This window comes from Bombina bombina, chromosome 1 (genome assembly GCF_027579735.1).
Source record: "Bombina bombina isolate aBomBom1 chromosome 1, aBomBom1.pri, whole genome shotgun sequence".
NCBI classification, from domain to species: Eukaryota; Metazoa; Chordata; class Amphibia; order Anura; family Bombinatoridae; genus Bombina; species Bombina bombina.
Genome location: NC_069499.1, coordinates 1474892393 through 1474918560, shown reverse-complemented (window position 1 = coordinate 1474918560; position 26168 = coordinate 1474892393). Strand labels below are relative to the sequence as shown.

Sequence of the window (26168 nt, the reverse complement as noted above, 5' to 3'; positions counted from 1 at the left end):
ATTTTTTTCACGATTCCGATACAGCATGCAATTTTAAGCAACTTTCTCTTTTACTCATATTATAAATTTTTCTTTATTTTAAAAGCAGGTATGTAAAGCTTAGGAGCCAGCCCATTTTAGGTTCAGAATCCTGGATAATGCTTGCTTATTGGTGGCTACATTTAGCAAACCAATAAGCAAGCGTAACCCAGGTTCTAAACCAAAATGGGCCGGCTTCTAAGCTTTACATTCCAGCCAAATGCAGAACCACTTCACTTATATACTGAAATAAAGTTTATTCACAGTGCAAACAATTCATGTAAATTCATAGGGGCCAATTTACCAAGCTCTGTTTCCACGCGAGCCTTCAGGCTCACCGGAAACAGAAGTTATGAAGCAGCGGTCTAAATACCTGTCATGTTCTGTCTCAGGATATCATGTGAGAGCCTCATTGTCTGGAACAGTTGCTTTAAATTAAGATTAGTAGAAGCCATACAGATGGAAAATAACAAATTTATTTAACCAACAAAATACTTTGATTAAGCAAATATTTGCAGAATCTTTAAATATGCTACTCAGGTATGTTAAGACCACATACGGCAGGAGTGAAAATAAACAAAGTAAGCAGAGATGCAAATTCAAAAAGGAAAGTCTTTATATATATATCTGCTGTTCCTCAAGAGACACAAATAGACAGGTTATTTAAGTGTTATGTTCTCCCCTCTAACCCGCCCCCCAAAAAAGTGCTAGTTACAGTCTACCCTAAATAAGCTGCACGCGGTAAAAAGATTTGTTGTCTTATAAATATACTATACCTGCTGTACTTCTCTGTATATATATATATATATATATAATACTTAAAATCTCCCTTTTGAAATTTTTCTTTTTAAACTTAAATGGATACTAAACCCAAGCAACTTTATGCTAATTTACTCAATAATCATTATCAATTTTTCTTTGTCCTCTTGGTATCTTTGTTTGAAAAAGTAGGAATGTTAGCTTAGGAGCCGCCCCATTGTTGGTTCAGCACCATGGCTAGAGCTTGCTAATTGGTGGCTACATTTAGGCACCAATCAGCAAGCGCTACCCAGGTGCTGAACCTAAAATGGGCCAGCTCTTAAGCTTACATTCCTGTTTTTCAAATAAAGATACCAAAAGAAGGAAGAAAATGTATAATAGGAATAGATTAGAAAGTTGCTTAAAATTGCATGCTCTATCTGAATCATAAAAGTTTAATTTTGAGTTTAGTGTCCCTTTAACATTTTTTATTATTTTTATTATTATTACTACTATTGTTGTTTGTATTTTGATAATAAATTATTTTGCAAGCATCTAACAGAGATAGTTTATTCAAAATTAAGCCATTTTCTTACTAAATAGTAGTAACAATTGAAAAAATAGCCAGTGCTGTTCCTAGATAACTTCTTGAGAGTTTTAGTTCATTCAGTGATTTATTTCTGATTAACTATCATGATATTAAAGTGAAACTAAATCCTAGTGTTTTACAAACGCTAGGATTTACTATTGAAACAAATAAAGGGCACTTTTATTCATGAAGATAAGATACTTCATGTAGAAAGGTCCTTTATTTGATTCAATCGATTGCCGTTTTTAGCTGCTACAACAGCCCACAGCCAAAAAATTTTTTATTAAGAGGTGACGTTTTCACCTCTTATCCAATAGCCGTGTGGTAAATCTGGCTTGGCGCCCATGGGAGCCGGATTTACTGCACTGCTATTGGCTAAGAGGTGAAAACGTCACCTCTTAGACAAATTTTTTTTTAGCCGTGCTCTGCTTTAGGAGCTAAGAGCGGCGATCGATTGAATCAAATAAAGGAGCTTTCTACATGAAGTATCTTAAACTTCATGAATGAAAGTGCCCTTTATTTGTTTCAATAGTAAATCCTAGCGTTTGTAAAACGCTAGTATTTACTTTCACTTTAACTATGTTTTTGCTGAATTCTAAAACAAATGGACATACATTACTGAATATATGTCTGGTTCTTGTAATAAAACAATTGTAAAAAAATGTATTAAGCTTATGTAAAAAGGAGAGTATAAAACTTCACCAGCCGCCACTGGTTCTCAATCTTCCCTATATCCCTTACCATGGAGAACCTATATCACAGTAAAATCAAACAGATACATATATGCATTCACTGTGCTTGAAGACCATTGACAACCATGCAGCTAAAAACAAACGTTTAACACAGAAACAAAATATCAGTTCCAGGTGTGATCAGGCAAGAAAATCTGAGGAAATACTGGGCTTTGTCATAATACACTGGAGTAATTCATTCCTAAGCAAGTTTTGAACAGAGGAGTTACATACTGAGACAAGTAAATCTCACTGTAGCACTGCTGCTGTCCATTTAAGAAGTTCTGAAGCCAGAGTGATCTCTTGTGAAGCCTCAGCAGTACCCAAACCAACCAGCCTGTTACAGCCAGTAATTCCAGTCACAAATTGAATAATAGGAACACCGCTTGACGGACAGACAGATAGATAGCAGGGTTGAACTGGGACCTAAAATAGGCCTAGGCATTTTATGGCAAAGCAGCCCAATCCTTGCACCCAAGGACAGAGACAATTTGTTTGCCCAAATTAAATATTCAGCTTGTTTTAAAACTACTGGGAATAAGGGTTTAAGTTACTTTTATTTTCCCTAAGACTTTGCCGATTTGCAATGGGTGACTAAGATTTAGCTGCTGACAGTAGAGGTTTGTGTTCTGGGAGACAAATGGTTACAGCGCAAAGAGATGGCTGAAACTTTTGAGTTCTCAACAAAGAAAAGTGCTTGACAGATAAATATAAATTATATACGTGATGCCTACACTGTTACAACCACCTAGGGGCTATCGTATAATATAAACAACAAGCATATAAAACACTCTCAAGGATTTTCATGAAGCAAAAATTGTTGCTTTTGCTTTATGAAAATGTGCTTTTCACAGAAAAGAGCTATCCTGAAGTATATCAGTCTGATCCCGCCTATACAGGGATCAGACTGATATAATTCAGGTTAGCTCTTTTCTGTGAAAAGCACATTTGGGCAAAAAGAGGCTGCTCTCGGGTGGTAATCTGCCATAAGACTAGCTATTAAGCTTTTGTCTGTGCCTGGTCGAGCTCTTCTACTTGTTAAAATATAATATATGACACTTGGGGTCTCCCTAAGTGTGATGGGGAAAACCAGACATGGACTCCCTGCCCAATGTGCCCAGAGGAATATGGCTGCACCTCACTGACGAGTCCCAAGAAGGCCGAAACAATTGTCTGGGGCTGCCTTGTTTCTTGTTCAGAAGAGAATTGCCTGGTATTTTGGGGCTGGACTGAACTTTGGGCATAAAAAGAGGCTGCTCCCAGGTGGTAATCTGCCATAAGACAAGCTATTGCCTGTGCCTGGTCGAGCTCTTCTACTTGTTGTTAAAATATATATACACCACTTTAAAAAAAAAAGGTAGCTATACACTTCCACAGAAACATATATTGAATCAGCTTGCTTTAAATTTATCATCCCTTCAATACAACATATCGGCCTACAGACAATAAGGAAGAAGAATTAAACACTAGACCAATTTCGGTTCTAAAACAGTTTGAAGTACTGTACTAAAGGGTATTTTGTTAAACACTGCAGGCCTCTATATATGCACTATGAGAATAAACAATCAGGATTATAAACAAAATTGAAATAAACATTAAACTTATGGTCTGCTTGTGTATAACAATTATGCACAAATGTCTCACTGTAGTCTTCATTATAAATGCTCTACCATTATCCTATGTACGGTTTTAAAACAACTTTCCAAATTACTTCTATTATGTCATTTTCTTCATTTTCTTGTTAATCTTTGTTGAAGAAGCAGCATTGCATTACTGGGAGCTAGGTAACAAATCAGGTGTGCCAATAACATGAGGAATATATGTGCAGCCACCAATCAGCAGCTCCTGAACCTACCTAGGTATCCTTTAAAAAAAAAAATACCAAGAGAGCAGAAAAAAATAGATAATACAAGTAAATTGGGAAGTTGTTTAAATCATAAGCTCTATCTGAATCATAAAATAAAAAATGTGAGTTTCATGTCCCTTTAAGGTATCTTTTTAAGCTTTTATTAAAATTACTAAAGGGGAAAACAGGATCTTAAAAGGAATTATCGCTTTACAGACCTTATCTAAGCAAAGTTTTAAATAGCTGCATGAATAAATATATTTTTCAGGTTAAAATACTGCAGTGCGACACAGCATCAAAAAATCTCTTAAAAAATTGGGTAAGCTTGAAATAAACTATCTACTTGCATGCAAACGATATTAGCGCTCCACTTTTTAATACCAGCGCATGATAATGTGCGTGGTATTACAAGTAAATCGCAATGCGAAAGCAAGCTTGCGTTTGCATTGCGCTCATGACAGCATGCTTCCATAGGCTCCTATGGGAACCTCGTTCTGTTGTAGTCAGAGACAACATCAGAACCTTGCGCTGCGAAGGGGGTAAGTAACAAAGCGATGGGCAGCATTTGGCCCTGAAGATGGGAAAAAAGAAAACACATTTCTAATAATTAGAATCCCTCTATGGTCCAATTTTTTTATTTCTAGTACGTTATCTTTATACATATTAAAAGGGACATGACAGCCAACATTTACCTTTCATAATTCAGATAGATGCCCGCTCGCCACTATCATGGGTGGACAGGTTCTCTAGTTGAGAACATTGTCCGCCCATGATTTAATAAATGGAGTCTAAGGCAGCTCTCAATTAGTGAAAAAATAAGAGAAGAAGAAAGTAATTGAAGTAAAAATGGAATGAACCCAGGGCAATAAATAATGTAACTACACTATTGATAGGACTATGTTCCTATGCACAGCCTTGGCATCTTTCATTTGACATTAGTGTCACTCAGAGTTAACACTAATTTGGTCTAGACATTCTCACTCACAGGAGAAAGACTAACTGGACAGAATTTACCAAAATACCTCTCTTAGTTATCTCACAATTGTTTGGTGAATCAGAATAATAGTATAACATAGATGCTGGTAAAACTGGAAGGATGAGAACTTTTAGTGAATTTAGTTCACAGAGTGGAGTCATTTTATTAACTTGCAGGGATTTAAAGTATGTCTCAGTGAGACACACACTTTTTAAAGATGTATTTGAAGGCCACTTCTCATCTATTAGGAGCTGTTTCTGCATACACCTCCTGTAACCGCTGGGTACAGCAGGGTATAATGTTTATGACACAGAAAATGATTCTATATAACAACAAGTTATAACAAATGCCACTGAGGAGTGAGTGTATGACAATGTTTCTCTGTGTTTTCTCATATAATTCTCTTATATTATTCTGTCATAAAATTTATGTCAAGCTGTATATGGATGCTCCTTGTCAGTCACTAACCTGTACTCCAGAGAGAATTTGGTGAGCTCTTTATGGTCATGCAGCCATTTAAACTCCAGAGGCCAGCTTCCCTCCGCCATGCAGGTGAGGACCAGACGGTTCCCCTCCAGGTGGACCTGAGTCCGGGCAGGTTCAGTTTTAAAGTAAGGAGGAACATCATCTGAAACAGAGAACAAGCATGTGAGTCAATAAAGTGAGAGGAGGTGAGACACAGATGGCAGTTACCCACTTAGTGCTGAACATTTAAAGGGAAATCTATATATCAGACGTGTACAAGATAAAACATATCAGAGCTAACTGGACTTTCTTAACCTATTGACTGCCAGGGAGAGCTGTAACATTCTTTAGAAAGGCTTGGTAGCTCATTTTTGGAAGAGAGTACATATATATATATATATATATATATATATATATATATATATATATATATATATATATATATATACACACGTACACACTCTCACACATATGTTTATATAATGCAATATATATACACACACACACACAAATGTTTATATAATGCAATATATATACACACACTCTCACACATATGTTTATATAATGCAATATATATATACACACACACACACATAAATGTTTATATAATGCAATATATATACACACACTCTCACACATATGTTTATGTAATGCAATATATATACACACACACACATAAATGTTTATATAATGCAATATATGCAGTATATATACACACACACACACACTCTCACACATATGTTTATATATTATACAGTATATATACACACACACACACACACATGTTTATATAATGCAATATATATATATATATATATACACACACTCTCTCACACACATGTTTATGTAATGCAATATATATACACACACACACATAAATGTTTATATAATGCAATATATATACACACACACACATAAATGTTTATATAATGCAATATATATACACACACACACACACACACATAAATGTTTATATAATGCAATATATATACACACACTCTCACAAATGTTTATATAATGCAATATATACATATATACACACACGCACAAATGTTTATATAATGCAATATATACACACACACACACAAATGTTTATATAATGCAATATATACAGTATACACACGTACACACAAATGTTTATATAATGCAATATATACAGTATACACACGTACACACAAATGTCTATATAATGCAATATATACACACACAAATGTTTATATAATGCAATATATACAGTATACACACGTACACACAAATGTCTATATAATGCAATATATACACACACAAATGTTTATATAATGCAATATATACAGTATATACACACTCTCACACATATGTTTATATAATGCAATATATACACATATATACACACACAAATGTTTATATAATGCAATATATATATATATACACACACACACATATGTTTATATAATGCAATATATATATATATATATACACACACACTCTCACACATATGTTTATATAATGCAATATATACACACATTCAACTCTTCGAATAGTGTTTTGTTATCTCCTGGCTGCTCAGTATGTTTTGCTGATGTCTGAACCATAAACATTTTAGGACTAAATATGAAAATGAACTTATATTCTAGTAGTATAATAAAATGTAACACTCCAAGGTGTCTAGAATGCAAGACCCTCTTTCAAAGAGCTTACTCTCCAGCAGTGCAGAGACACTGACCTAGGTTCATAGACACTTGTGAGGTTGCAAAAGGGCCTAATTATATAGGTGAGATAATGTTTAATATTAATTGAGCATCGCTTCACCTATATTTTGCATAGTTTTGTTAGTGTGATGTTTTGCCAGTACCAGATGAACCGCTAGCAACGCGGAAAAACACACGTTATGTAAATGTAATTGTAAAATATTTGTTTGTGTGCTTTGGTATGGTAAACTATTCGTGATCGATAGACATAAAATATCTCTAGGGGTTGGCCGTGGGTGTTTCAGGGAGTTCTAGAGCCATGGAAAGTATTTTTCACCTACACCTTCGTCCAGCATGCAAAAGACACTATTCCCCCTGTCAAATATCTCGTATCTCGCTATTTCAAAGCTGATGAGATTGTGTCTTTTTTATTTATTTTTTCTCTTTAAAGGAACACTAAAATCAAAATTTAACTTTTATGATTCATATAGAGCTTGTAATTGTAAACAACTTTCCAATCACTTCCATTATTAAAATCTGCACACATTTTTTATATGCACTCTTTCTGAGGCACCCGCTCCTACTGAGCATGTACAAGAAGAGGGATTGGCTGATGGCTGTCACATGATGCAAGGTGGAATGAACATTTAAAGGGAAACTGAACCAAATTTTTTCTTTCATGATTCAGATAGAGCATGACATTTTAAGCAACTTTCTAATTTACTCCTATTATCATTTTTTCTTCGTTCTCTTGCTATCTTTATTTGAAAAAGAAGGAATCTAAGCTAAGGAGCCTGCATTTTTTTTGGTTCAGAACCATAGACAGCACTTGTTTATTGGGGATATGAAACCCAAATTTTTTATTTAATGATTCAGATAGAGAATGTGATTTTAAACAACTTTCCATTTTATTTATATTATCTAATTTGTTTTGTTTTCTTGATATCCTGTGTTGAAAAGGATACCTAGGTAAACTCAGGAGCTGCTGATTCGTGGCTGCAAATATATGCCTCGTGTAATTGGCTCACCCAATGTGTTCAGCTAGCTTCCAGTTGTGCATTTCTGTCCTTCAACAAAGGATACCAAGATAATGAAGCAAATTAGATCATAGAAGTAAATTGGAAAGTTGTTTAAAATTGCAATTTCTATCTGAATCATGAAATATTTTTTGTGTGTGTTTCATGTCCCTTTAACTCTTGGTTTAAAGGGATAGTAAAACCAATTTATTTTTATTTCATGATTCGGATAGAGCATGCAATTTTAAGCAACTTTCTAATTTACTCCTATTACCAATTTATCTTCATTCGCTTGCTATCTTTATTTGAAAAGTAGGAAAATAAGCTAATGAGCCAGGCCATTATTGGGTTTACTATCCCTTTAAGGCTATGACAATGAATGGGTAGACATTTTTATAGATACTGCAATTTTCTTGTTGTGATACTGAGGCAAGTTTTTTTTTTCCAATGAGATATTTGTTCAATTAACAGGTTTTATTGAATGAAGGCCACAATCTACAATCTTAAAATCTAGTAAAAACCTAGTAGAAGGAGCTACTCTCTATCTGTATAGTGAGGGATCAGACCACAAAAATACACAATCTGCTGTAATAATATGACCTTTAATGCAGAAGACGACAATCTACTGTATTTATGTCAGAAATCCTGCCCAACGGAATTCCCAGCCTAGTCATACCCCTTTATTTGATACTTTATTTAGTACTTTTATTTCATTTATAATTTATTTTACTGCTAAGCCTTTTTTCACAACCCTGTGCAAAGTAGATTTTGAGCTTTTTTTCTGCTTAAATATAAACACTTTTGTAGGTCAAATTTCAGTGAGTGACCCACAGAAATTATATACAGTACTGTTTTTTGTTTTTAAGAAGGCCCAGGAGATTCAGAATAAACCATTATTATATTTACATTTCATTGCATGTGAGAAGGCTACAACAAAAAATTATCACATGGTCTATACAGACAAAATGTACTCTTTTTTTTATATATATAAAAACTAACCTGTTTGCAATTAAAAAAATAACTTTATTGTGGGTCTTTAAACTTTTTGTTTTGTGTCACTTAAGGTCCTCTCCCCCATTAAATCCCCATGTCCTGACTTTTTCTTTAACTTTGGGGGCCTTGGCGCTTATCAAGATTATCCGTAGTTGATAAGGGGACTGAGATCAAGGGGTTTAAATCACCCTTCCCCCTCCCTCCAGCGCCCCTGCAGGTAACCTAGGGTTGTAGCGACATCACTACCATTACAAGGTTGGGAGTGCCGCTAACTATGCCACCAATACCTGGCCTGTGGTGTGGCAGATCACCAAAAACATCTTGCTATCAGCGATCCCCCTGCATGACAGGAACAGCTTGTTATGCGCACACAGGCCACGATGAGCATGAAGAGAATATTATTATTATTGCATTTTAATGCGCGATTATGGAATGTTAATTGAATACATGCATTCATTTGTCATAATATGTGTACATCAACTATAGGGAAGTAGTTTAATTTTAATGAAAGGGGTTTGTCATGTATAGGAAAGAGGTGCATTTACACATGTCAAATATATACAGTATATATATTTATTTATTATTATTTTTTGCTGTATTGGTTTCTATTCCCAACTAATCATCATTGGCTGATAGGAACAAATGCCTTTGTTTACTGGTCTAGAGAACATTTGGTTCTTTAGTCCTAACTATAGCAAGTAGGCACGTGAAGAACATGGTGTAACTTAAAATCTAGGACTTTTGACAATTAAAGCTCAAGTCTTTTACAAGTCAGGGCATTCCGGATAGCTGACTTCCTATACCTGTACTAGCAAGTCAGCTGTTTTTCTTACATTGCTGATATAGAACGACTGTACCAAAGAGGTAAAGGATAGATATGACTAGGAAAGTACCCCGGAATTGTGCAGAAAGGAAAAAGTCATTATGATTACAGCAGTAAGCTATACAGCTAATACATCCCATTATCCAGTCAAGTATGGGATGAGGAAACATGCCAGAACTCACCACAAACCAAACACAGAGAAAACTGTAAACTATCTAGACTTCAAGGAAATAAATTCTCTGAGACTGAATTCCTCTGCAGTTTAATTTACACCCTGTCAGGTGTACGCCTATTGCTCTATGCTAGAACAGGCTTTATTTTCTCTGCTCTCTTTTGAGCTTGTCAAATGAACGCTCCGTTTCCTGGGATGGGATACACTGGCTCTGGGATTACCATTTAAAACAATTTTCTGCAAACTCTAGGTGGTGAAATGAAGAACATTTCCACCCCTGTGTGTAATATCTCTCTAACCAACAGGCCAGTAATGTATTTTTCTTTCTATAAGCCGCATGAGATCCCTACGGCGTGTCCTGTAATTATTTTTTATAGAGGCAACCGCTAACCACTTCACTGCCAGGGATGTCCTATATGGTCAGTTAATCTTACATTGCTGTGTTTAACTACAATTGACACACAATGGGTTAAAAACAGAGATTAAAACATTTAATGGGGTTTAAATGAACATGGTATAAAGAAAAGCATTTTACAGTGGTACCCCAACCAAGACAAAATATTCCTAAAAGGTTAAAAAAAAAATCAGTCTCTATGCAAATGATAAGAATGTTATGCAAATCTTCATGGCTTAAATTGGTTGAAATATTAAAATAGGTTAAGTGCAAGGGTAATACTAGGACAGATGTTTAGCAAGTTCCAGTATGGCTAAGATAAAGACAATAAAGATGAAAATCTGGTCTCCACATTACACCATTGTTAGTTAGCTGTGTCAGGTATTCACCACTGCTCCAGAGAAGTTCTATTCACTCCTCATGTACTCTCCTTTACATATTACAGAAATAGAATCTGACACCTATAATGAACATTGTAGAGTATTATTAGAACAAAAGGTCATGCTGGGAAGTGGAAATACAAGAAAATATTATTAAATGGTTGTTAAAATTATAGAAGTCTACCAGTAGACATGGTGTATACAATAATGGGTATTTTACAGCCAAGAGGGAAATGACAGCCTGACCAGTAAGGCAAGGCTGTTCCTGCTGCTAAATTAGAGAGCAAGCTCTGGGGGCCACAAAGCGATTTACCTTTTGTTACTGTAACTCGCAAAGCCACTGCTCCGTATAAAACCATCACAAAAAGCCATTCTCAAAATCTACAGCGGCACTAAAAAACCCTTTGCACGGCCGACCTGACATAAGAAGTGATTCATTTCCAGACGGTATGTATATTTGATGAGCTCAGGCAGGCCCCTGAGCGGATCTCAGCCGAGCAAACTCCAAATTGTCAACTTAAACATTTTAAATGTTTGATGTGCGCACTTTACACACAGGGAAACCAATCACCCACAGCTTTCTTATCCCTCGCCCCACTAGGAATTATTAATCAGAGACCAGATATTTCACTGGGGTTGCAGGAACTTTCATAGGACTATTCAAGGATCTGCAAATTTTACAGGACTCATCGCGCAGAGTTAACTATTTCAAAGAAAGCACAGAAGGATTAGAATACAAAATGCAATTATTAGTGCACACTAGAAGAACAGTTCCTGAAGATTATTATTATCAATTATTTGTAAAACAACAACAGATTCAGCAGTGGTATAAACATGGGTCTAATATGCAAGGTGACAATTATGGGTGACATAAGGATAGAGGGCCCTACCAATAGTTGCACGGTTGTAAATCAGCTCTCATGGAGGTGAACTACAAAGCTGATGGGCTAGTAAACTTATAAGGGGGTTCATGGGGATAACAATAGGAGGAGAGGAACTGAAATAAGAAATGTTAGTGCATACCGTATGCATACCTGAAAAGTAGAGTATTTAAGGAGCGCTTGGAAGTTTGAAAACTAGGGGAGTGTCTTGTGGAGCGAGGCAGGGAGTTCCACAAGATAGGGGCCAATCTGGAGAAGTCTTGCAGACGAGAATGTGAGGAGGTAACAAGGGAGAAGAAGAAAAGGAGGTTTTGAGCAGAGTGAAGGGGAAGGGAGGGAGAGTATCTGGAGATGAGGTTGCAGGTATAAGGGGGGAGTAGTGTTATAGAGGGCCTTGAATGTCTGAGTCAGAATTTTGTGTTTTATTCTAGAGGTTAGAGGAAGCTAGTGAAGGGATTGGTAGAGAGGTGCAGCAGATGAGGAGCAGATCAGACCCTTGTGTTACCCAAATCAAAACCATTTATCCCTCTAAATCAAACCCATTTTTCTCTTAGAATAGACATTACTGTGCCTCCACATCTGACCTCCTTGTCCTTGCAGATCAAACCTATTGGTCCTTCTAAATCAATATTATGTACCTCAAGATCTGATCTTGTCCTTCCCAAGCCAGACTAAATTTGTCCCCCAATCAGATCCATATATCCCTTTAGATCAGATCCACCTGTCTCACTGGATCAGATCCACCTGACTCTCTAGATAAGATCCTCCTGAATCTCTAGATCAGACCCACTTGTACTTCCCTCCAGATCAGATTAAATTTCCCTCCAAGTAAAACCCACTTGTTGCTGCAGCAGGACCCTCCATGTGAAACAGCCTGAAGATCTAGTCAATCTAACTGCGCAACTGAGGCGCGAAATTAGGCCCCTCCCACCTTACTCCAGTGCTGTGAGGCCTAAAGAAACACTCCTAAGTGTTAAAATAACAGCCATGTGGGTAACAACCCCTGAAAGAAACCCAAAGGAACCTTCAAAGTGCCTCAAAAAACAATATTTATCAGTAAAAAACGTTTGCCATAAAATAGTGTCAACCAGCATAAATTAGCCCTGTTATGTAAGCTTGCAATTCCATACTTAGTCTCTGAATAAAGCTTACCCTTCCCTCATGGGGATCTTATCAGTCCTCTTCTAGCATTAACACAGTCTTGTCTAGAAATAAATGACTGAACATACCTTATTGCAGCCTAACCTGCAAACCGTTCCCCCCAACTGAAGTTTTCTTGTACTCCTCAGTCCTTTGTGGGAACAGCAGTGGATTTTAGTTACAACATGCTAAAATCATCTTCCTCCCTGCAGAAATCTTCATCTCTTTTCTGCTAGAGAGTAAATAGTACAAACCGGTACCATTTAAAATAACAAACTTTTGCTTGCAGAACAAAAAACTACAAATCTAACACCACATTCACTTTACCCTTCCGAGAGGGACCCTATTGCTTAGAGCCGGCAAAGAGAATGACTGGGGGGTGGAGCTAGAGGGGGAGCTATATGGACAGCTCTGCTGTGTGCTCTCTTTGCCACTTCCTGTTAGGAAGGAGAATATCCCACAAGTAAAGGATGAACCCGTGGACTGGATACACCTTACAAGAGAAATGTTCTTCTATGTGGAGAACATAGGAATGTAAAGTATTCCTAATGCACTCTGGCTTTAGCCCACTTGATCTAACGCAGTGTCGGGATAGCGCGAGCGATAACTAATAGTAATTTCTTCAGCGAGCCCTATAGAAGTCTATGAGGAGGAGTGTGGTCTAGAAGTACTGAAGTTAGCACTCCTGAGTCTTTTGCACGATAACTTTTTACTTTCAACTTGTAATATGTGCATGCACACTTTCAATTTATGTGGCCGCGCAATGTTTTTTCTTTGAGTGCAGAGCCCAGTTAGCTCTTGAGCGTGGGGAAATAAACAGTGTGCCACTTGTAATCTGGCCCAATATATGAAATAATACTGTGCAGATCCCAACTGCAAGGTAAAATGTAATTCTTGTTCAATTAAAGAAAGCTGAACTCTGGAATGCAAAATAAATTGGTCCCTAATGAACACTAAGTTTGAATTTTCATCATTTGGGGATTAACCTACATGCAAATGCATTACGTAGAGCACTGTTGCAAATTTTGCACGTTGACCGAGCTGTGTTTAGTACATCACTAGCTACAAAGAGTTAAATACTCCAAAAATTGTAATCTTTATATGAAATGTAACAGCTGCAATATTAGCAGGGATTTTTAGTTTGAACAAAAAGGGTTACTCTCTTCTCTGAAATGCTTCTTGTAAAAGGTCTTTTTTTCACCCTGGAGACAGGAAATGAAATATGTGATATATGTACTAAAATATTTCTGTTAACAGAGTACAAAAATATGACAGATTAGATAAAAACACAGGTTTTACCTATTTGACTGTCATGTAAGATTCTCAGGAATAGGAAGTCAGGTAAATAGAGTGTCAGCTACTGGCGCATCTCCGTCTGACACAGTGCGATACCTTACAGTAAATAGATAAACAACACCTCCCCTGCGTCCATCACCGCAGAAAGCGACGCTTCTGTAAAAGGAATGCAGAGCTGACAATTCACTATGGAGTGATAACAGGCTCTACAGAAAAGAGGATCGGCTGGTAAGGATATTAACCCATAGAGTTATAATATTATAATATAAAAGTTATAATATAATATATAAAAGTTATATATATATATATATATATAAAGTCTAGATTACTAAAATTTAACACATATACTGTAAATTATGACTACACATCCACGCTCTGGGGCACATTATGTTACAAGAGGTTTCTACAACTACTTGTGTTAGACAACAACTTAAAGTTATATGAAACCCAAAAATTTTCTTTTGTGATTCAGACAGAGCATATAATTTCAAAAATGTCCACTTCTACAATCAAATTTGCTTTGTTCCCATGTTATTCTTTGTTAAAGGGGCAGTCTACCATAGAATTGTTATTGTTTTAAAAGATAGATAATCCCTTTATTACCCATTCCCCAGTTTTGCATAACTAACACAGTTATATTAATGTACTTTTTACCTCTGTGATTACCTTGTATCTAGGAACCTTCTTCCAGCCCATTGATCACATGACTGTGACTGTTTATTATCTATTGTCTTAAATTTAGCTTTGTTTTGTGCTAAATCTTAAATAACCCCCTGTGCCTGAACACAGTGTTATCTATATAGCCCACATGTACTTTCTGTCTCTTTGTGTTGAAAAGAGATTTAAAAAGCATGTGATAAGAGGCAGCCCTCAAAGGCTTAGAAATTATCATATGAGCCAAACTATGTTTAGTTTAAACTAAGAATACCAAGAGAAAAAAGCAAATTTGATGATAAAAGTAAATTGGAAAGTTGATTAAAATTAAAAGTCCTATCTGATAATGAAAATTTAGTTTATACTAGACTGTCCCTTTAAAGAGATACCTAGGTAGGTGTCTGTAGAACTACATGGCAGGAAATAGTGCTGCTATTTAGTGCTCTTGCAAATGGATGATATTCTTGAAAAACTGCTACCATAGTGCTGTGTTTCTCAATTGCGGTCATCAAGTACCCACAACAGGCCAGGTTTTCATTATAGCTGAACCAGTGCACAGATGAAGTAATCAGCTGATCAGTAACACCATGGTTACTAACCTACTCTCACCCATCAGCTGATTATTTCACCTGTGTTCTGGTTCAGCTGTAATAAAAACCTGACCTGTTGGGGATACTTGAGGACCGCGGTTGAGAAACAATGATTTAGTGCACCAGATATGTGCATGCGCCTGAGCTATTTTTAATGAAAGATACCAAAAGAACAAAAAAATGTAATCATAGAAGTGAATTAGAAATTTGTTTAAAATTGCATGCTCTATCTGAATCGTGAACAAACAAAAAAAAATTTGGGTCTTATGTCCCTTTAATAGAAACAGTGGCACAAAATAGGTTGCAAAAACGTAAAGCAGAGACAAGAAGAGAGGGTAGAAAGCAGCACAAATGGCTTTTATCTGTTATCATACTACATATTGTTCATTATAACCCCAAGGATACAACATGGCCTTTAAACCTTTTATATACTGAATCTTATACAACAACACGGCAATAATTAATTGTTTTGCTTTTAGTCTTGACAGAAGCATAAGTGCTGAAAGAATGCCTGAATCCAGCTAAAGTATATACTATATAGGTACAGGTCTTGTGTTTAAATTTAGCTTTTAGTGTGAAAAATAAATAGCTAACCACTCACTGGCAAATTAGATTTGAGAACCTTATATCCCAGAATCTGCCCTTTGCAAATAACTTTCTATATCAAAATAGAATCTTTCTTTTGAAAACCTTTAAGTGAGAATACTGAAATAAATTATATAAAATTACATATTTTTTTCCAATTACGTAGCTAAACGTAAGGTGTTAAAGCTAAACCAGAATAGCACACCATTGTTTTTTTAGGTTATAAATGATACGGTATAAACAAATAGACAGTGGCTGGTCTTTAATGCTTAAAATCTATTAAATGCAGATTTACAATATGGCACATTTTAAACAGATGAATTAAGTGAGATTTTTTTTGAATCAACCAAATTATACATGCGTCATTAGCTTTAACACCCATTCTTCAATTCAAGATTAATATATACCAAACATATTAATTTAATCCTTCCCAGTTGGGACTCTAGAGAATTCACCTTGTGATATGGCAACAAAGAGTTTACGATAAACAAACATTGTCCCCTGAGGGCTGACAGTTTTTAAGTCTCTGTTGACCCACTCAAAAAACTGAGTGTTACCATTTTAACATTTTAGCTGCCAGGGACAGCTGCAACTGACTGGCAGGGACAGGGTTTATAAAGTTTTGGTACAAAACCACAGCCTCAGTCTAGTTTCTCTGTAGTGGACATGAAAAACAATTCTATTTACTTGGTGACATTCTAATATAATATATGTATTATGAAACCTTCCTATATAAATGTTATTTAAAAAGGCAGCTTTTAGCTTTTTAAATTCAGAGACTAAAAAGTTGTCGCACTCGGTGCATGCACAGCACTGCACATACATTTCGATTGTAAGTCATGGTGCGTACAGACCAGAAGCTATCAGCTAGATTACGAGTTTGGCGCTATGAGTGAAAAAGCATAGTTATGCTTCATAATGCTGCTTTTTCCCTAACGCCGCTTTTACAAGTCTTGTAGGTAACGGTATACTACACACCTTTTTGGCCGTTATGCAACGTCAGTACTGAACTTTTAAAAAAACATAATTTATGCTTACCTGATAAATTTATTTCTCTTGTAGTGTATCCAGTCCACGGATCATCCATTACTTATGGGATATTCTCCTTCCCAACAGGAAGTTGCAAGAGGATCACCCACAGCAGAGCTGCTATATAGCTCCTCCCCTACCTGCCATATCCAGTCATTCGACCGAAACAAACAGAGAAAGGAGAAACCATAGGGTGCAGTGGTGACTGTAGTTTAATTAAATTTTAGACCTGCCTTAAAATGACAGGGCGGGCCGTGGACTGGATACACTACAAGAGAAATAAATTTATCAGGTAAGCATAAATTATGTTTTCTCTTGTTAAGTGTATCCAGTCCACGGATCATCCATTACTTATGGGATACCAATACCAAAGCTAAAGTACACGGATGATGGGAGGGACAAGACAGGGATTAAGCAGAAAGGAACCACTGCCTGAAGAACCTTTCTCCCAAAAACAGCCTCCGAAGAAGCAAAAGTATCAAATTTGTAAAATTTTGAAAAAGTGTGAAGCGAAGACCAAGTCGCGGCCTTGCAAATCTGTTCAACAGAGGCCTCATTTTTAAAGGCCCAGGTGGAAGCCACAGCTCTAGTCAAATGAGCTGTAATTCTTTCAGGGGGCTGCTGTCCAGCAGTCTCATAGGCTAGGCGTATAATACTCCGAAGCCAAAAGGAAAGAGAGGTTGCCGAAGCTTTTTGACCTCTCCTCTGTCCAGAATAAACGACAAACAGGGAAGATGTAAAATCTTTAGTAGCTTGTAAGTAAAACTTCAAGGCACGGACTACGTCCAGATTATGTAAAAGACGTTCCTTCTTTGAAGAAGGATTAGGACACAATGATGGAACAACAATCTCTTGATTGATATTCTTGTTAGAAACCACCTAAGGTAAAAACCCAGGTTTGGTACGCAGAACTACCTTATCTGCATGAAAAATCAGATAAGGAGAATCACATTGTAAGGCAGATAGCTCAGAGACTCTCCGAGCCGAGGAAATAGCCATCAAAAACAGAACTTTCCAAGATAAAAGCTTAATATCAATGGAATGAAGGGGTTCAAACGGAACTCCTTGAAGAACTTTAAGAACCAAGATTAAGCTCCATGGGGGAGCAACAGGTTTAAACACAGGCTTAATTCTAACCAAAGCCTGACAAAATGCCTGGACGTCTGGAACTTCTGCCAGACGCTTGTGCAAAAGATTAGACAGAGCAGAAATCTGTCCCTTTAAGGAACTAGCTGATAATCCTTTGTCCAAACCCTCTTGGAGAAAGGACAATATCCTAGGAATCCTAACCTTACTCCATGAGTAATTCTTGGATTCACACCAGTAAAGATATGTACGCCATATCTTGTGATAGATTTTCCTGGTAACAGGCTTTCGTGCCTGTATTAAGGTATCAATGACTGACTCGGAGAAGCCACGCTTTGATAGAATCAAGCGTTCAATCTCCATGCAGTCAGTCTCAGAGAAATTAGATTTGGATGATTGAAAGGACCTTGTATTAGAAGGTCCTGTCTTAGAGGCAGAGTCCATAGTGGAAAGGATGACATGTCCACTAGGTCTGCATACCAGGTCCTGCATGGCCACGCAGGCGCTATTAGAATCACCGATGCTCTCTCCTGTTTGATTTTGGCAATCAGTCGAGGGAGCAGAGGAAACGGTGGAAACACATAAGCCAGGTTGAAGAACCAAGGCGCTGCTAGAGCATCTATCAGCGTCGCTTCTGGGTCCCTGGACCTGGATCCGTAACAAGGAAGCTTGGCGTTCTGGCGAGACGCCATGAGATCCAACTCTGGTTTGCCCCAACGATGAATCAATTGAGCAAACACCTCCGGATGGAGTTCCCACTCCCCCGGGTGAAAAGTCTGACGACTTAGAAAATCCGCCTCCCAGTTCTCCACACCTGGGATATGGATTGCTGACAGGTGGCAAGAGTGAGTCTCTGCCCAGCGAATTATTTTTGAGACTTCTAACATCGCTAGGGAACTCCTGGTTTCCCCTTGATGGTTGATGTAAGCCACAGTCGTGATATTGTCCGACTGAAATCTGATGAACCTCAGTGTTGCTGAGGCCAAACCAGAAGAGCACTGAATATTGCTCTTAACTCCAGAATATTTATCGGAAGGAGTTTCTCCTCCTGAGTCCACGATCCCTGTGCCTTCAGGGAGTTCCAGACTGCACCCCAACCTAGAAGGCTGGCATCTGTTGTTACAATTGTCCAATCTAGCCTGCGAAAGGTCATACCCTCGGACAGGACCCGAGACAACCACCAGAGAAGAGAATCTCTGGTCTCTTGATCCAGATTTAGCAGAGGGGACAAATCTGTGTAATCCCCATTCCACTGACTTAGCATGCATAATTGCAGCGGTCTGAGATGTAGGCGCGCAAATGGCCCTATGTCCATTGCCGCTACCATTAAGCCGATCACCTCCATACACTGAGCCACCGAAGGGCGCGGAATGGAATGAAGAATACGGCAAGCATTTAGAAGCTTTGATAACCTGGACTCCGTCAGGTAAATTTTCATCTCTACAGAATCTATAAGAGTCCCTAAGAAGGAGACTCTTGTGAGTGGGGATAGAGAACTCTTTTCCTCGTTCACTTTCCACCCGTGCGATCTCAGAAATGCCAGAACTATCTTTGTATGAGACTTGGCAATTTGAAAGCTTGACGCCTGTATCAGGATGTCGTCTAGATACGGAGCCACCGCTATGCCTCGCGGTCTTAGAACCGCCAGAAGTGAGCCCAGAACCTTCGGAAAGATTTTCGGGGCTGTAGCCAACCCGAAGGGAAGAGCTACAAATTGGTAATGCCTGTCTAGAAAGGCAAACCTTAGGAACCGATGATGATCTTTGTGAATCGGTATGTGAAGGTAGGCATCCTTTAAGTCCACTGTGGTCATGTACTGACCCTCTTGGATCATGGGTAGGATGGTCCGAATAGTTTCCATTTTGAAAGATGGAACTCTGAGGAATTTGTTTAAGATCTTTAGATACAAAATTGGTCTGAAGGTTCCCTCTTTTTTGGGAACCACAAACAGATTTGAATAAAAACCCTGTCCTTGTTCCGTCCGCGGAACTGGATGGATCACTCCCATTACTAGGAGGTCTTGCACACAGCGTAGGAATGCCTCTTTCTTTATCTGATTTGCAGATAACCTTGAAAGATGAAATCTCCCTTGTGGAGTGGAAGCTTTGAAGTCCAGAAGATATCCCTGAGATATGATCTCCAACGCCCAGGGATCCTAAACATCTCTTGCCCACGCCTGGGCGAAGAGAAAAAGTCTGCCCCCTACTTGATCCGTCGCCGGATAGGGGGCCGTTCCTTCATGCTGTCTTAGAGGCAGCAGCAGGCTTTCTGGCCTGCTTGCCTTTGTTCCAGGACTGGTTAGGTTTCCAGGCCTGCTTAGATTGAGCAAAAGTTCCCTCTTGTCTTGAAGTGGAGGAAGTTGATGCTGCACCTGCCTTGGAATTTTGAAAGGCACGAAAATTAGACTGTTTGGCCTTTGATTTGGCCCTGTCATGAGGAAGGGTATGACCCTTACCTCCAGTAATGTCAGCAATAATTTCTTTCAAACCAGGCCCGAATAAGGTCTGCCCCTTGAAAGGAATGTTGAGTAATTTAGACTTTGAAGTCACATCAGCTGACCAGGATTTGAGCCATAGCGCCCTACACGCCTGGATGGCGAATCCGGAATTCTTAGCCGTTAGTTTAGTCAAATGAACAATGGCATCAGAAACAAATGAGTTAGCTAGCTTAAGAGTTCTAAGCTTGTCAACAATTTCAGTCAATGGAGCTGTATGGATGGCCTCTTCCAGGGCCTAAAACCAGAATGCCGCCGCAGCAGTGACAGGCGCAATGCATGCAAGGGGCTGTAAAATAAAACCTTGTTGAATAAACATTTTCTTAAGGTAACCCTCTAATTTTTTATCCATTGGATCTGAAAAAGCACAACTGTCCTCAACCGGGATAGTGGTACGCTTTGCTAAAGTAGAAACTGCTCCCTCCACCTTAGGGACAGTCTGCCATAAGTCCCGTGTAGTGGCATCTATTGGAAACATTTTTCTAAATATAGGAGGTGGGGAAAAGGGCACACCGGGCCTATCCCACTCCTTACTAATAATTTCTGTAAGCCTTTTAGGTATTGGAAAAACATCAGTACTCACCGGCACTGCATAGTATTTATCCAGCCTACACAATTTCTCTGGCACTGCAATTGTGTCACAGTCATTCAGAGCAGCTAATACCTCCCCAAGCAATACACGGAGGTTCTCAAGCTTAAATTTAAAATTAGAAATCTCTGAATCAGGTCTCCCCGAATCAGAGACGTCACCCACAGACTGAAGCTCTCCGTCCTCAGGTTCTGCATATTGTGACGCAGTATCAGACATGGCTCTTACAGCATCTACGCGCTCTGTATCTCGTCTAACCCCAGAGCTATCGCGCTTGCCTCTCAATTCAGGCAATCTGGATAATACCTCTGACAGGGTATTATTCATGATTGCAGCCATGTCCTGCAAAGTAATCGTTATGGGCGTCCTTGATGTACTTGGCGCCATATTAGCGTGCGTCCCTTGAGCGGGAGGCGAAGGGTCCGACACGTGGGGAGAGTTAGTCGGCATAACTTCCCCCTCGACAGACCCCTCTGGTGACAATTCTTTTATAGATAAAGACTGATCTTTACTGTTTAAGGTGAAATCAATACATTTAGTACACATTCTCTTATGGGGCTCCACCATGGCTTTTAAACATAATGAACAAGTATCCTCTGTTTCAGACATGTTTGTACAGACGAGCAATGAGACTAGCAAGCTTGGAAAACACTTTAAAGCAAGTTAACAAGCAATATAAAATTTTTTACTGTGCCTTTAAGAGAAACAAATTTTGACAAAATTTGAAATAACAGTGAAAAAAGGCAGTTACACTAACAATTTTTTTACAGTGTATGTAACAAGTCAGCAGAGCATTGCACCCACTTGCAAATGGATGATTAACCCCTTAATAACAAAAACAGAATAAAAACGTTTTTTAAACACAGTCACAACAACTGCCACAGTCTACTGTGATTGTTACCCTCCTCAAACACGACATTGAAGCCTTTTGAGCCCTTCAGAGATGTCCTGTATCATGCAAAGGGAAGCTGAATGTCTCTGTCAGTATTTTTATCTGCACAGAAAAGCACTAAAATAGGCCCTTCCCACTCATATTGCAACAGTGGAAAGCTTCAGGAAACTGTCTCTAGGCAGAAATCAAACCAGCCATGTGGAAAAAAACTAGGCCCCAATAAGTTTTGTCACCAAACATATATAAAAACGATTAACATGCCAGCAAACGTTTTATTTAAGGCTTTACTTACATTAATCCGGTATAAGCAGCATTTTCTAGCAAATTCCATCCCTAGAAAAATATTAACTGCACATACCTTATTGCAGGAAAACCTGCACGCCATTCCCTCTCTGAAGTTACCTCACTCCTCAGAATATGTGAGAACAGCCATTGATCTTAGTTACTTCTGCTAAGATCATAGAAAATGCAGGCAGATTCTTCTTCTAAATACTGCCTGAGAAAAAAAGCACACTCCGGTACCATTTAAAAATAACAAACTTTTGATTGAAGAAATAAACTAAGTATAAAACACCACTCTCCTCTTACGACCTCCATCTTTGTTGAGGGTTGCAAGAGAATGACTGGATATGGCAGTTAGGGGAGGAGCTATATAGCAGCTCTGCTGTGGGTGATCCTCTTGCAACTTCCTGTTGGGAAGGAGAATATCCCATAAGTAATGGATGATCCGTGGACTGGATACACTTAACAAGAGAAAGTCCTTTTTCAATGGGACTTCCATAGCGCCGGTATTAGGAGTTTGCCTGGGAGGCCAAAAAGTGAGCGGTACACTCTATAACCACAAGATCCGTACCGCCATCTAAAGTCAGTAGTTATGAGTTTTATGTTACAAAGCTGTAGCATAAAACGCATAACTAAAGTGTTAAAAAAGTACACTAACACCCATAAACTACCTATTAACCCCTAAACCGAGGCCCTCCCGCATCGCAAACAGTAAAATAAAATTATTAACCTCTAATCTGCCGCTCCCAACATCGCTGCCACTAAATAAAATTATTAACCCCTATTCCGCCGCTCCCCGACATCGTTGCCACTATAATAAACCATTTAATCCCTAAACCGCCACCCTTCCGCATCGCAAACACTACTTAAATATTATTAACCCCTAATCTGCTGTCCGCCCACACCGCCGCTATAACAAACCTATTAACCACTAAACCGCAAGCCCCCACAACGAAATATACTAAAATAAATTATTAACCCCTAAACCTCTGACCTCCCACATCACTACATAATTATATTAACCCCTAACGTAACCCTAAGCATAAGTCTAACCCTAACACCCCCTAACTTAAATATAATTAAAATAAATCTAAATAAACCTTACAATTATTAACTAAATAATTACTATTTAAAACTAAATACATACTTACCTTAAAAAAAAAAATTAAGCGAGCTACAATATAACTAATAGTTATATTGTAGCTATCTTAGGTTTTATTTTTATTTCACAGGTAAGTTTGTATTTAATTTAACTAGGTAGACTAGTTAGTTAATAACTATTTACTACCTAGTTAAAATAAATACAAATTTACCTGTAAAATAAAACCTAACCTGCCTTACAATAAAACCTAACATTACAATCAAATCAAATCAATTAAATTAGGGCACTGCTAGTGCATCTATTAGATCCGCTTGGGGATCCCTCGACATCGACCTGGGTAGCTTGGTATTGAGATGGGACGCCATGAGAGCTATCTCCGACGTTCCCCACTTGATGCATATCTCTGCAAACACCTCGGGATGGAAAGACCATTCCCCTGGATGGAAGGATTGCCTGCTAAGAAAATCCGCCTCCCAATTGTCCACACCTGGAATGTGGATCGCTGACAGCGAACAGCTGTTGGCCTCCGCCCACTCCAGAATCTGAGATACTTCCTTCATCGCCAAAGGAACTTCTCGTTCCCCCCTAATGGTTGATGTAAGCCACCAAGGTTATATTGTCTGATTGAAATCTGATAAATTGGGACGAACCCAGAAGTGGCAAAGCCTTCAAGGCCTTGAAGATTGCCCGTAGTTCGAAAATATTAATCGGGAGGAAGGACTCCTCCTGAGTCCACAACCCCTGTGCCTTCCTGGCACCCCAAACTGGTCCCCATCCAGATAGGCTTGGGTCCGTAGTCCCAATCTCCCAGGATGGTCTTAAGAAGCATTTCCCTTGGGACCGATGATCTGGACAGATCAACCAAGAGAGCAATTCTCTCGACTGTTTAATACAATGTGTTGAGACAGATCTGAATGATCGCCTTTCCACTGCCTCAGCATGAACATTTGTAAGGGTCTGAGACGGAACATGGCAAAAGGAATGATGTCCATGCAGGACACCATGAGACCAATCACCTCCATACACTGAGCCACGGAGGGACTTAAGGAGGTCTGGAGGGTAAGACATGACAAAGTTAGCTTGCAACATCTCTGGTCTGTTAGAAGTATCCTCATGGATATGGAGTCTATTATAATACCCAGGAATTCCACCCTGGTACTTGGGATAAGAGAACTCTTTTCCAAGTTTATCTTCCATCCATGTGATCGAAGAAGACTGAGAAGGGACTCCTATAATTCTTCCCTAAGATGACAGGATTGTGCTTGCACCAGAATATCATCCAAGTATGGGGCTACTGCAATACCCTGAGTTCTGACAACGGCTAGAAGAGCCCCCAGAACCTTTGTAAAGATTATTGGAGCAGGAGCTAGGCCAAACGGAAGGGCAATGAACTGGAGGTGCTGGTCCAGGAATGCAAACCTCAGGAACTGAAAGTGTTCCCTGTGGATTGGAACATGAAGGTAAGCTTCCTTCAGATCTATAGTGGTCATAAACTGGCCTTCCTGAATTAAAGGAAGGATCAACCATAATCGTCTCCAGCTTGAAGGAAGGGACACTGAGAAATTTGTTTAAGCACTTTAGTTCCAGAATTGGGCGGAAATTTCCCTCCTTCTTTTAGACCACGAAAAGGTTTGAATAAAACTCCAAACCTCTTTCTTTAATAGGCACCAGGACAACAACTCCTAAGAAGGATAGATCCTGAACGCACCCTAGAAAGGCATCCCTCTTTTCTGGTCTGGTAGACAGATTTGAGAGAAGGAATCTGCCCCTTGGTGGACGAGATTTGAAGCCTTGTATCCCTGAGATACCACCTCCAGGACCCACTGATTCACATCTGAAAAAAGAGACAGTCTGCCCCCTACACAATCCGATCCCAGGTCGAGGGCCGCCCCTTCATGCCGATTTGTCTTCAGCGAGCATCTTATTCTGCTTGGATTTATTTCAGGACTGAGCCGGCTTCCAAGTACTCTTGGGTTGCTCGGGCTTCGAGGAGGATTGTTGTCGTTGGGATTTGTTAGAACGAAAATTAGAAGATTGTCATCCTTTAGACTTTTGAAACAAAAATCCTGTATGTTGAAACGTCTTTCTCAGTCTGTAACATATGAATTCCAGCCTCCAATTCTGCATAAAAAGACCTTTATTTTTTTAAAGGTCTTTTTATGCAGAATTGGAGGCTGGAATTCATATGTTACAGACTGGATAAGGGAACCTGGCAAGTTCTGTATTCTGTGCCCCATAACAAAGACAAAGTGTGTGCCTGTTTCCAACCATTGTGAAAGATCTTTCTCAGAAAGGTTTCCATTTTCTTATCCATCGGCTCTCTGAATGAAGTACTATCCTCAAGAGGTATAGTAATACATTTAGCAAGCGTAGAGATAGCATCATCCACCTTAGGTATGGAGCCCCACAAATCCAGTTGAAAGTCTGTGACCGGGAACAACTTTTTAAAAGTTGTCTAAAAGTAGACAAGGGGGAAAAGGAAGAACCAATTCTTTCCCATTCGTTCTTAATAATGTTTGCCATCTTAATCAAAGGAACTTTCCTGTCTTCGTAAACTCTAATTTAGGTATCATAGGTTCTTCAGGCAGCGTGGCCTTTGGAACCTCTAACTTAGACAGAAACTCCTTTAATAAAAAACACAAGTACTCAATTTTAAATCTAAAGGACGGTTCCTCTGCAGCAGGAGGCTTAGACGCTAAGGACGTCTAAGGTTAACTCATCATCGGAGAATTGGGACATA

General features: G+C 38.6%; 1 protein-coding gene across 1 annotated transcript in view; it reads right to left on the bottom strand.

Moving 5' to 3' along the window:
* Positions 1 to 26168, bottom strand: part of SDK2 (sidekick cell adhesion molecule 2) — a 476461-nt gene that overhangs the window by 363627 nt on the left and 86666 nt on the right. The window contains exon 3 of the mRNA XM_053721253.1: positions 5367 to 5526. Coding sequence (XP_053577228.1) covers positions 5367 to 5526 — 160 coding nt within the window. The remainder of the gene's footprint in view (positions 1 to 5366; positions 5527 to 26168) is intronic.